The sequence below is a fragment of the Larimichthys crocea genome, chromosome X, assembly GCF_000972845.2.
Source record: "Larimichthys crocea isolate SSNF chromosome X, L_crocea_2.0, whole genome shotgun sequence".
NCBI classification, from domain to species: Eukaryota; Metazoa; Chordata; class Actinopteri; family Sciaenidae; genus Larimichthys; species Larimichthys crocea.
Genome location: NC_040020.1, coordinates 25,450,437 through 25,463,056, shown reverse-complemented (window position 1 = coordinate 25,463,056; position 12,620 = coordinate 25,450,437). Strand labels below are relative to the sequence as shown.

Below are 12,620 nucleotides of genomic sequence, written 5' to 3'. Positions count from 1 at the left end.
GTTCACTGGCTGTGTTTGTGTCTGTTTGTTGGTGCTGGTGTCTGCATAAATCTTCATACACAGGCAGGGGAGGTTGCTTGCAACTTTGTTTTAGTGATACAGTTGGGAGATTGTTATATAACTTGATAGAAATGGCTCTTGGTTACAAGATGAGGGAACACACCGCATCTTTTCACCTTTGAAGTTTTTGTTTTGTAATTACTCTACATCAGAAGCTATTTTCATACCTGCACCATGTCTCTTCTTTCTCCTTCAGGTGTGTCCTTCCTGTGTCCTCTACACTCCTGGACGACAGGAGAGGAAATGGCCAAAGACATCTTACAACACAGGTATCAGCTTACTGTGAAACAGAAGCACTAAACATACGGATTGGATTACAAAGAAATGAACAAAGAAAACCAAAAGAGATTTATTCTTAAACATGTTTATGTGTATGCATTTGTGTGTGTGTGTGTGTGTGTGTGTGTGTGTGTGTGTGTGTGTGTGTGTGTGTGTGTGTGTGTAGGGGTGTGGTGGAGGGCCGTCGAGGCTGGTCAGTGTTGCTGAAGGAGCCAGCTCAGTGGGTGGAGCTGGAGGGCTCAGACTACGTTCTGGATCTGATGTCTGACCTGGAGCTTCCTGCTGACTTCCCTAAACATAGTAGCTACTTTATCATCTCTGCACAGGAGCCCACCAGAGTGCGGGCCAATGCCAGCATGTAAGACAAACACACACACACACACACACACACTGATATCCTCAGATTTCATGAACCCCTCCAACTATCATAAAGATGAGATTGTCTGTTTACGTGTTGGAAAGTAACTAAGTACATTAACTCAATTATATACAGTTTCAAGTACTTTTACTTCTTTCCATTTTATGCTGTTTTATGATTTTCCCTATGTGAAGCTTATGAAATACAATAAAATAAAAAGTGTTTATTTGGGGCTCCTTGTCACAGCTTTCAGATGTTTGAGTCCTAAGCAGTTCTTCCATGGAGACATTTCCCCTTCACACCTCATAGATGGTTTCATTTAAACTGTTAAAAATATTCAACTTTTCACAGAAAACAAGGATCAAAAGTGTCCAAAAATGAATACAAATTTGTGCAGCAGAACTTTGATTTTATTCTTTTCTCTCACATTGTTCATCTCACACCTCACAATTTTATACTGTGACCTTTTGTAGGCAACCTGACCCCTATATTGGGAACCACTGGGCTAAACTAGCTGTATATAAAGCAGTTAAGCTGAAAACTCCATCTAAACCAGCTACAAATGTTACTTGTGCCTCAGTATTAAGGAATTAATAATGTCATATATGATCAGGGGAACAGAACACATTACCTTCAGTTGTACTGTTGTAAGATGTTGTTGATTTTCATGATGATATTTATGTACTTTTACTGTAAACGTTTTAGGTATCTCTTCCACCTCTGCTAGGTTTGCATACAGTTGAAAAGACTGTAGTTATATATACAATGTTATCTTATTGTTTTACAGAAGCCTGTTGGGTGGTGGGTTTGACCTGAAGGAAGATGTCATACCTTCAACGATACCTGGCTCTGATATACAAGGTATACATAAACAAACATATGAACGCTCACACATTGATTTTAAATAACAGTAGACTATGAAGTGCTCTTCTCTCCTCTCACAGACTTTGAGCCTCAGAAAGGGATGGATCGTTACCTCGACAGCCTGTTTGACCCTGTGCTGTCTGACGGAACTGGGGTAAGTTACATAATTTACTCACGCTGACCTACTTGACAACCTGAGAAGGGATTTCTGTGTCAAACATTTACTGCTGGTCACTGTAAAGCTCCTTTATTTTTTCTAGTAGTTACCATGAAGTGAACCTACATCATATTGTAACGTACATATTTGTTTATATTGCCAACAGCCGTGCATTTTGATGTGTGCACGGTCTGTGACAGAGAGGAGGAAGTAAATACGTCAATAGATAAAGAAGAAGAAAAGGCACCTTTATGTAGTATACTGTATAAACTAAAAACAAGCAAAATACTAATGCGCAGTAATAGATTCAATTAATCAGAATCAGGAAAAAAAAGTTTATTGCCAAGTAGATTTTCATATAAAATTAATCTGTCTTGGTATATTGGTGCATAACAAACACAAGATGAAAATCAAATACTAGAAGTCTACTAAATATGTACAACGTGTCAAATGGAATAATACTTGTTATAGTGTGCAGATGTATTTCAAAGGTGGTTTATCTTTAATCCAGAGACAGTGTAATGGAATATAAATCCTCTAAAAGCCTGATCACATATGTTTTTTTTAGTGGTACAGACTAAGTCTGGTTTGCTAGTTGCACATGAACACAAGCAGTGTAGAGTATTGTAAACTATTGTTCACATAGCAGATGGCAGCTGTGTGTTTGTGCTGAGCTCTGTTTGACTTGCTAATACTTAGATCACTGCTCCCTGTGTCAACTCATTTATGATGCATTGCCTCCGCCACAGACACTATACCTCACCACACTATAGTTGTTATAAATTACAGCTGTAAGAGTTTAGTATAGTTGGAATATCCGATGATTGCTGATTGGGTTAAATCCGTATGTTAGTCAGTGCAATGGTGCAGAGAATGTTGGCCATGTTGGATCTATCAGTCTTCAGCTGAGACGGCGATGTGGTGAATGTTAGCCGTGCTATCGGATGTGGCTGACAGGAATTAGCATGTATCAGATGTGTTCTACAGACCTCTCCCGCCCAGCAACCTATTACGTTACCCAGTTACCGTAACTGTCACAGGCACTAGATCGCCATGGTGATTTCCCACCCAGGCAACGCGGGGATCTGCTTACGAGGAACTGACACTCTGGCAAATGAAGGGCTTACTATTTAATGAGACATGGCCCACAAACACACATACTCCTGTGGATTTATGGGTCAGTGGCTGATTTCTGATGGAACGGCTGCACACATAAGAATGGGGATTCCTCTGATCTGTCAGTCAACAAGTGCTCTGATTATACATAAATCATACAAATATAAATCAACTTATAAATGTGGCCGTTAAAGAATGCAAAAATCTATCTGTCAGTCTTCATATATACATCGCCTGCTGGCTTAAAAAGTAGCTCTGTCTCTTCACAGAGGACAGCAGAGTCAATGCAAGAATGAAATGTCAACAAACACATCCAGAGAAACTAATCAAACCACTCCAAGTAGTGTCTCCACAGTCTAGTCTTCTAAATACACTTGTCACCTCCACTGAATATAGTGCAGTATAAGCGCTACTTGTTTTGAGCTGAACATACAGAACAGCTGCGGAGGAGTTAATTCTGGTAGTGGTTTGATTGTAATACATTTTTGTCAGCTCAATACGACTGCTGTCTTCTGTGTGTGAAGCAGCAAACTAGGTATCGTTTTTTTTCTTTAAGGAGGGTTAAATCTGGAGCAGCTGGACTCGGTTGTAGATCGGTTTCACCTCTCATGCAAGAGGCTACTTCAGTTCAGTTCGGTTGCCCCAGATTTAACACTTCTTGAAGAAAGATGACCTGGATGACTGAGAACCTTGAGAGACTATATATCATATGAAATATATTATATAGATTATATACTGGAGACCTTTCAAACCTACATGTGGTGATTATGTGATGCTCCAAAGCATCGGTTGAGCGGTTGTGTTTCCTGATGTGTTCATGTTGTAATCTCATGTTCAATCCTAAAGTCTGTCTGCCTTCACAGGAAATAGAATCAGCTGCACTGTCCAGCAGGATGAAGGGGGCTGGTGGAGTTGGAGGAGGGTGGCAACAGGATGGGCAGTCAACGGGCCCCCCACCTCCACCTGGGGGTCAGTCAGAAATCACTCATTCACTGTTTACTGTCTTCACTCTTCAATGAATATAGTGAATTACATAATTTTGCCAGGTGTCTAACACATTTAATAAAGCAAGCACAGGAATTTGATGTGTGTGTGTTTTTGCTTCCACAGCTGTGAGAGTCCTTCCTGTGGGAGGCGTGATGTCGCCTCCTGTTGCTGCGGTAGCACCTGTAACACCAGGTTTGTATCAAGTGTGTCAAGAGTCACTGTAGTTTTTTGTCCTTCCTTCCTGTTGTTTACTGTGTTTCTTCTCCAGATATGCAGCAGAATGTTGTGGCCCAGCAGCAGCAGGCTATTATGAACCAGCAGGCCATCATCATGGTAAACCCTCCACCTGAATCTGTGTTTTTTTTTTTTTGTTCCTCTTGTTCTTTGGAGGGATTAATACGTCATCTTTTTGTTTCTCAGGCCCAGCAGATGACCATGCAGGCCATGGCCATGGTTGGCAGTCCAGTGACAAGTCCCCCCACCTCCCCGGTTACAAGCCCTCCCATGAGCCCTCTGCTAACACACCCTCCCAGCCCGTACGCCTTCACTAGCCCCTATGTTGTCATACCCCCGAGTCCATATGCTAACATCCCACCCAGCCCTTACGCCAACTTCAGCCCCAATCACTACGTTGCAGAAAACATCCCACCCAGCCCCTATCCTCCTACTGCTCAGCCTGCAGCTCAGCCTCAGGCCTCCGAGCCTAACCCTCAGCCGAACTCCACCAAAACGAACAAAACCACGTCAGGACAGCCTAAAGCCAAGGCTACTGCACAGGTCAGTAACTCTGAGACGTGAGGTAACTGTCTGAAATGACATATAAAATAATGATTCAGTACTTTTTAATTCATGAAAGATGTTAAACCACACGAAACAACACTTCTCCCAGGAAAAAAATATGCGCACAAGACAAGATGCAGTTTCTTTTAATGGCAAGAGTGGGTGGTTTGTTTGTAATAAAAATAAGAACTGTGTAGTCAGGATGATGAGCTGAAAGACATACAGGAGTGCATCAATAGAAGATCTAAGATTAGAAACATGCTCATTTCCATACGTCAAAGGAAAGCAAGTGTATGAATAACCTTTATATGATCAGGTAATCTCATTGAAATGAAGATTTCTGTTGAAATACAGATGTGAGAAAAGAAAAAAAACAAAGCCCATCAAAGAACATAGAGGCACATACAGACATCACTAAATATATTTGAAGTTAAAAGTTTGAAAGTGGGATGAGATAAAAAACAACAACAACAACATCTAAAACAATATTTTCAAAATGGGACTGGGGGTAATGCAGATGTGGCTCTTACAGCTGCTGCTAAGTGTGCCATAGCTTTTTGCTGTCTTTGTTCTGCTATCTTAGTTAAGTAGGTTAGTTTGTGTCTGAAGTAACATTTGTGTTCTGGTCTAATGATTTAATATCCAGTATTTTAATTACATGATTTTCAGTCATTTTTTTTGATATGCTGACACACATACATTTTATGTAGTTTTGACATGAAATCCTGCATACTTCACAAAAACATTCAAAACACTAGAACAACCCTTGCATCAAGGATGTCACCAAAACAGAAATAATCATGCTGAATTGTTTTGTTTTTTTTACACAGTACAGTACAATATCCTTTCCCCCCTTCCTTCTTTGGTGCTGCTCTGACTTTGTCCTGACTCCAACCAACTCACAAGAGACACAAAATGTTTGCGAAGGCTTGAATGAAAACTCTCTGTCCTCTCCGTGTGGCTTTTTCAGGGTGAGTCAGGTAAGGACAGCAGTTCTCGGAGGAAGGCTCCAGGCGTCCCCATAAATAAGGACACACCAGTGAGGAAGTCTGGTAGGAGAGAATGCACAAGCATGAAAGAAAGACCCTTGAACTAAAACTCTTATTTATAAGAGCTTTACACGAGAGCAAAACATCTTATTGACTGTGTTTTTTTGTTTGTTTTAGCTCCAGGGAAGACATCTCCGCCCCCTGCTGTAGAGGTGGTGAAGTACTCACCTCAGATAATAGATCACGTCGTCCCCAGCCATGATGTTCAAGGTTTCTGAATTAAAAGGCTTTATTACGAGATTTATCCAATAAGACAGAATCATGATCATGCTGTCGACAAAGTTATTTATTTCTTGATTTCTAACTGACACATTGTTTAGTATTTGGACTTGAAACACTGAAATAATTCTTACATTTATAATATTTTTAAAGAAATCATCAAAAGGTACAACTCTCCGCCTCCACCACCGGATATGCTGCCAGCCGGCAAGAGGTGAGGTCTCACAAACACACACAAGAAAAACACACACATAAGAGTTGAGGAGTGAGGACAGTAATCATATTTTTAAGATGATTGATTTTTGCTTGTAAATAAGCACAGCCAGCCTCAGAATTAACTGTGCATACCGTAGAGCCCTGGCTACAACAAACCGCCAACAGAGACTGACTGGGACGTTGTTCCTCACAGTGAGCACACAACACCAGAATGATTGTGTTTGCACACAACCGAGTACAAACACACACATGATACGGTACACTGAATTTGTAGTTAGAAAATCCTGCAAACTGTAATGTCTGATGTTGACACTGTTTGAATGTGTTCAGGAGACCAGAGGGGAAATTTAAGAAGAAGCAAACCCCTCGTGATGAAGCTTTACAGATCCTCAAACCACAGATGGACAACCCTCCTGCTCCACAGGTACACACACATACACACTTACACAAGGTACTATAAAATGCTAGAATGCATGCAGCATTCATGCAACATGCATGTCAGTTATAGCCATGAACCTTTTTGTGTCTGTCCAGCCCAAACGTCCTGCTGCCTCATCAACTGCAGTAAAAGAAATCAAACCCCCCAAGACCAAGACGAGACCACCTGATCGTCCTCTCCCCATCCCTCCTCCAGGTACATTCACTTTAACAAGAGCAAATCTAACACACATTTCCCACGTCATAAGTCATACGCTTAACCTTCATTGTTCCAATCAGCTTCCAGTCGATTTGTACCTCCACCGGGTTCCTTTAAGCAAAAGTTCTGATTATTTTAACACCTTATCTATACGGTTAAACTTTAAGCTGGCATGTTTACTTAATCATCATTATGAATTTTTGACAACCACATCTGTGTACCTCTGAATATGCTTTTATTTTAACCAAATACTCTACAAACAGTTGACTCTCAATGGCACATAATTTTCCACACCTGCACTAAGTGTAGGAGAAAACAAAACCCTGAAACAACCAGACTCATCAACCCTAATACTCAGCAGTGACCTCTTCTGAAAGGTGCCAGTTGTTACACTCAGTCACTTCACTTTGTCACGTTGACCAGAGTGACAGTTTACCTCATTTCCATGTTCACAGCTAACAAAAATATCAAACCTATTTACAAATAATAAGTATGTTCCAGACAAAGTCAAGAGTACAGACAGGCGGGCAGTTAAAAAGGGACAGACTGGTTCTCACAGCAGGTAGATGGCAGGGTGTTATATGACCCTTCTGATATGCAAATTGTGAACACAGATGTGTCCTGTTGCCTTGTGTGCACTTGACCTTCTTTAAACAAGATTAAAACAACATTAGGACAATAAAATGATGTCCCAGCAGTGGCCTTTGACCAGCTGTGAAATGCAGTCAAACTGTCCCAGAGGAAGACAGCAACAGACCATAAACAGTTATTACAGTTTTGTCAAACTAAGGACATTGTATAAAGGTGAAACTAAAACGTAACCTGACTTATTTGGTGCAGTTTCTCGAGAGCTTCCTATAGAGACAGAAACCATCCAGACACAGCTTCATCAGAGCACCAACGAGGAGCACTACACCTACACCAATGTTCCCTGGAGACTGTACCTCAGGAAGGAGGTGTGTGCTTACATATACAAAAAAAATATCATAATCCACTGCCAAAATGTTTGTTTGTTATTCTACTGTGAGTAATTTTTTTTCTTTCTTTTACAGGTTTTTTATCCTAAAGACAGCTTCAACAATCCTCTGGTGCTGGACCTCATTTTCAAACAGGTAAACTAAGAGTTGAATTAAGGCAGGATGAATAGTCTTTTTTTATTATTATTATTCAATGCTTTTGTTAATTCATTCACCTTTTCTACCTCTCTCTAGAAAAATCATAGAAAGATCAAACTATTATTTCTAGCATTACATCTCCTGTTTCCTTCTCTCCTCTCCTGCAGATAGTGAACGACACTCTGTCAGAGGCGTGTGTTCGCATCACCCGGGATGAAAGGCAGAAAATGAAAGCTCTTTTCGGTAGTCTGTCTGTTCTTCCTGCACACATTTCTTCTTTGGACCGCATGCTCTAATGCAAACATGTCTCTTTGACATTCATGAGTTCCTGTGTTTGTGTTTGTGTGACTCACAGCTAAACATGGGGTCGAACAGAATATGGATCCAGTGGAGGAGCATGTGAAGAAAACAATTGTCACTGCGGCCAGGGAAACCTGGGAAATATACTTCTCCCGTCTGTTCCCTGCATCGGTGAGGGTGTTAAATCCTCAGACGATAATGATTACTCAGTGTGTTATTTTAATTCTTATTAAACCTGTGCATGTTTGTGTGTGTTTGTGTGTGTGCAGGGTAGTGTGGGAACAGGTGTGCAGGTGTTGTCAGTGTCCCACAGCGGTATTAAGCTGCTGAAGACCGTGAAAAGCAGCGCTGCAGCTCCAGACTACTTCAGAGTCCTACGACCCTACACGTATGTTCCGCTTGTTCTGTCTTTGTGTGCAAACTCTTGTTAGGATTTCTTTTATCTTGTTTGGAGATTCAGTGTGTATTTTACTATTTACTGTTCAATTCAGGTGAATAATAAATCACACACAAACACATACCAAATAGTTTCTGATTATCTATAACTTTTTTCTGCTTATATTTAACCAATGTTATAAAAATATATATAGAATGCTTGAGGCTAATATCCATATTTTATATTCTGTCATTACTGCTTGGATGAGATGCTGTTTTATCTGAGAGAGTCTAATATCAGCTAATTTATTGGTGAAGAAGCCGTTTTTGTTCAGAACATATGAAACAACTTTTTATACCATGGAGCACCTCAGAAAAAAAAAGTACTACCATTAACATTTATTACATTAACATTAGGAGACAGTTTTCCTAAAAATGTATTTTTATTGTTTGCTGATAAATCCTGAACTGCACCGGTTCAGTAATCAGAGCTAATATGATGGGAAATAGGTTGTACTGATCCGCACTTCTCTTCCTAATATTGTACTTTACAATATTTTTTCTATCTTGCCACTTTCACCTTTAGTACTCGTTCTTGCACATCTGTACACATGTCTGTTGTTTGTCTGTTGTTTGTTTATTGGTTTCTTATTTATTGTATAGACTAAAGGATACTGTGGTCTATTGTTGTTTTACCTTTTCTATTTTTATTTTATTTTCTGTTGTACTTCTATAGTGTATATTACACCTACTGTATTGCTTTCTGCTGCTGTAACAAGAGAATTTCCCCATTGTGGGATAAATAAAGTATAATCGAATATATTTCAGACATTCCTCCACATAACACTAAAGAGAAGTTGTGTACTACCAGTGGTACACGTATCATAGTTTGGGAACCAGTGATTCAAATGAAAATAAAATCATCATTCCTATGGGATCACAATATGGATGAAAATACCACTTTTCCAGTAAAATGACACATTAGAGTAACAAATAAATTATGAGCATTAGAGAAATGGATTGTCTTTAATTATCGAAAGCACTGACTTTGCTTTCATAGCAATAGACTATATCACAAATTTAGTACATTCAGCATGTATGTTCTGTTATTAACTATATTGTTTCAGAATTATTCATATTTAATCATTACCTTTTGCACTTTATTTTTTTCAGCTATGCAGACATTTTGTTTGTAACCATCCCCTCTGAGAATATGTTGGAGTTCAATCTGACCAATGAGAAATTAATCCTGTTCTCAGCCAAGGCACCACAAGTCAAACATCTCATAGACACCTTCATCAGTGAGATCAAAAAGGTACAGCACACACACACACACACCATTAAAATGAGAACCGGTTGGAGTTTGCAGTAACAACATTGTACAAACATTATGAATCAGTCATGGTTATTTCATGGCATTGTTTAGATCCCAGCTCATCAATAAACAACACTACTATGAAAACAGTTTCAGCTAACACATGAACAGAACAGTAGTCGCCTCTTGTGCTGGTGCTGACTATTTTTCTCAATCCCACTCATCTGCACTATTGTATATAACAAACTCCCTTTTTGTGAGAAAAATCAGCAACTGAAGCAGCAGCACATGAGTCAAGTTGAGGGTAAACACCAATCTAAAGGCTGTAAATGTAAATGACATTACAGTACTATGTAACAGTGTGAGAGTATCCATTTGTGTGTGTGTTTGTTTCTTCCTTGCAGGATTCAGACTATGTGATTGCAGAGCGAAACTTTGTGACAGACGACCGCGCAATGCTCAATTTTCACAAAGGTGACATCATCAGGCTGCAGGTTATGGACGGTCTGGAGAAGGGTGAGACGCTTGTGTACATGTAGTCGAAATCCTGTTATCTTCTAAGTGAATCTATGATCCGAGCGTGTGTTTGTCCTCCAGGTTATATCTACGGCTGTGTGGTGAGGAAGAAAGTGGTGTTTTTGGAGGAGCTGAAAAGAGACACTGCAGACTTTGGTGAGTTTTCATTAATTCTCAGTTTAACTAAATCAGATCTATAAACTTCACCTTTTTGCATGGCGTAACCAGATGTTAGCATCATGGAAAGCCTAAAAATAAACAAGGTGACAATTCCAACTGACAGCTTAGAAAGATTTTTCTAACCTGGATTGTGTCTGTATACCCCGGAGGTGTGATGGTATCTTGAGCCGAGGATAAGTAGGCGCCGTGATGTTGACAATGCCCCCAGCATTCTTTAAATATGATACTGTAACAGAGAATTACATTTCAGATGGAAGATGGCAATGCAATTTGAAAAAATATTGATTCTTGTCATTTCTTGAGGGCGCAAAAGATGAAATGCGATCACAGGTGAGGAGTCACGCCATCCCATTGCTCAACCGGTACTGGATAGGACAAATTCAATTCAATGCGTACCTCCACACATGTTTTTCTAATTTACTATGATGTTTTTATTGTTTCTTTTACTTTAGATATTTGGACCTCAAAATCGTCCATAAATTAATCACATAGCACTCACACAAGAGTCAGATTTTCTCAATTTGAATCCATTCTACATCGTACAATCTGTTATCTAGCTGTGTAGTTGCTGATTGCACCCCCCTCGTTTCACACGCACAGCCTTCCTACAGGGGGTTGGAAACTACAGTAGCCGCTAAATGTGTAAAGAATGAGCAAAAGGTCCTATCTATAGCTAGTATTTAGTTTGTCTGTTCTGGGCTACCATAGAAACATGGCAGGTGGAGTCGCATCTGTTGATATAAAAGGTTCAATTTAAGATAACAAAAAGATAATGATCTTATTTTCACTTGTTATACACTAACATTGTTTAAATTCTGTCATATTCTCTAAATCGAGCCCTGAATCTGACACACTTGGACCTTAGATTGGGTAAAAAGGCTACATTTCTCAAGCTACAGATTTAAATAATAGTCTAGGGGTGTGGCAAGGACACCTTGTATGTGTGACCACATTGTGGGATCTCACCACGTACTTAGAGACAAAAAACTGATCCCCACTTTACTGCAACAGAACAAATTGTAAATAGCCTTATACAGTTGATATTTGAGTCGTGTTTCTGGTCACCTGAATGTAAAATCAATATTCTCCTTTTACCTCTGTTTTGGTCTCCACCAACTCCAAAGGGAAATATCTGCTAAATATTCTGCTATGTTTATTGCTAGTTCACCAGATAATCGATAACGTTCTCTGACTTATTATCTGTTGCTGAGCAAATAGCAACCAGTGAGTTTATCATGGTACACAGTTGTTAAGAGCTGTGGAAGTGAACTGTAGCAGTAAAGTTGTGGGCTGGAAAACCAAAAACAATGAGTTAAAAGAAACTAAAAACCTCAGAGCTGAGGGGAACTAGAGAATCTGGTGCTCATCCTCCGTGGGTTCATCACTACGAAGGAGTCCTTACATATTACACATAGTCACTGGATGCATTGTTAATATAAAACTATCAATTGGCCCCTTAGATCTAAGTGTTTAATAAAAGACATATAATTAAATGATCTGGTGATTACGTTAGGACAAAGATTAACGTAAGGCATGTAGTGATTATGGCTCATGTTAGGTTGATCCTGCAGGGAATTAATGTCAGTCAATGCAATGTCTTCACAAATGACGGAAATACTTATGTGTATAGTATCCTTAATTAGACTGGCTGTATTTAGTGCCACATTATCAGCGTAGTCGCATGGGAGAGTTAAGTCTTGTAAATGGAAGAGAAAAGCATGTAGTTAAGGATTAAATGAAACACTGGCCTGCTGTTAGAGGAAAGACAGATAGTGATCAGTGCTTACAACAGAGGTGAGGTTTGTTTAAGAGCACAAAGCAGTCAGGTGTGTGCTCTTTTGTATGACTGGGTGTTGTAATCACTCTGCCTTGTGTTTGTTTGTGCGTCAGGTTGGAAGTTTGGTGCCGTGTTCAGCCGCTCCGGTGCGTTCCCGGCCGAGTGCGTCCATCCAATCGCTGCTCCTGACTTTCTGTCGCTGCCACTGGACCGCAAGTCAGAGCCTCGAGGAGGAGCAGGACAGTTCGCTGTGTCATCAGCCGTCGCTGTCGCCGTAGCGTCCACCATGGCTGCACACGAGATAGATCAAACAATTGAGG

The 12,620-nt window shown here is 40.0% G+C and overlaps 1 protein-coding gene across 1 annotated transcript in view; it reads left to right on the top strand.

Moving 5' to 3' along the window:
• The window catches only part of LOC104921202 (unconventional myosin-XV), a 39,171-nt gene that overhangs the window by 18,267 nt on the left and 8,284 nt on the right, over positions 1 to 12,620 (top strand). The window contains exons 37-58 of the mRNA XM_027282378.1: positions 257 to 329; positions 506 to 697; positions 1,485 to 1,558; positions 1,642 to 1,715; positions 3,698 to 3,803; positions 3,945 to 4,013; positions 4,090 to 4,154; positions 4,242 to 4,598; positions 5,572 to 5,653; positions 5,768 to 5,860; positions 6,023 to 6,083; positions 6,416 to 6,509; positions 6,620 to 6,719; positions 7,563 to 7,678; positions 7,775 to 7,834; positions 8,005 to 8,080; positions 8,193 to 8,308; positions 8,407 to 8,525; positions 9,686 to 9,827; positions 10,232 to 10,343; positions 10,425 to 10,499; positions 12,414 to 12,619. Of these exons, the coding sequence (XP_027138179.1) occupies positions 257 to 329; positions 506 to 697; positions 1,485 to 1,558; positions 1,642 to 1,715; positions 3,698 to 3,803; positions 3,945 to 4,013; positions 4,090 to 4,154; positions 4,242 to 4,598; positions 5,572 to 5,653; positions 5,768 to 5,860; positions 6,023 to 6,083; positions 6,416 to 6,509; positions 6,620 to 6,719; positions 7,563 to 7,678; positions 7,775 to 7,834; positions 8,005 to 8,080; positions 8,193 to 8,308; positions 8,407 to 8,525; positions 9,686 to 9,827; positions 10,232 to 10,343; positions 10,425 to 10,499; positions 12,414 to 12,619 (2,462 nt within the window). The remainder of the gene's footprint in view (positions 1 to 256; positions 330 to 505; positions 698 to 1,484; positions 1,559 to 1,641; positions 1,716 to 3,697; positions 3,804 to 3,944; positions 4,014 to 4,089; positions 4,155 to 4,241; positions 4,599 to 5,571; positions 5,654 to 5,767; positions 5,861 to 6,022; positions 6,084 to 6,415; positions 6,510 to 6,619; positions 6,720 to 7,562; positions 7,679 to 7,774; positions 7,835 to 8,004; positions 8,081 to 8,192; positions 8,309 to 8,406; positions 8,526 to 9,685; positions 9,828 to 10,231; positions 10,344 to 10,424; positions 10,500 to 12,413; position 12,620) is intronic.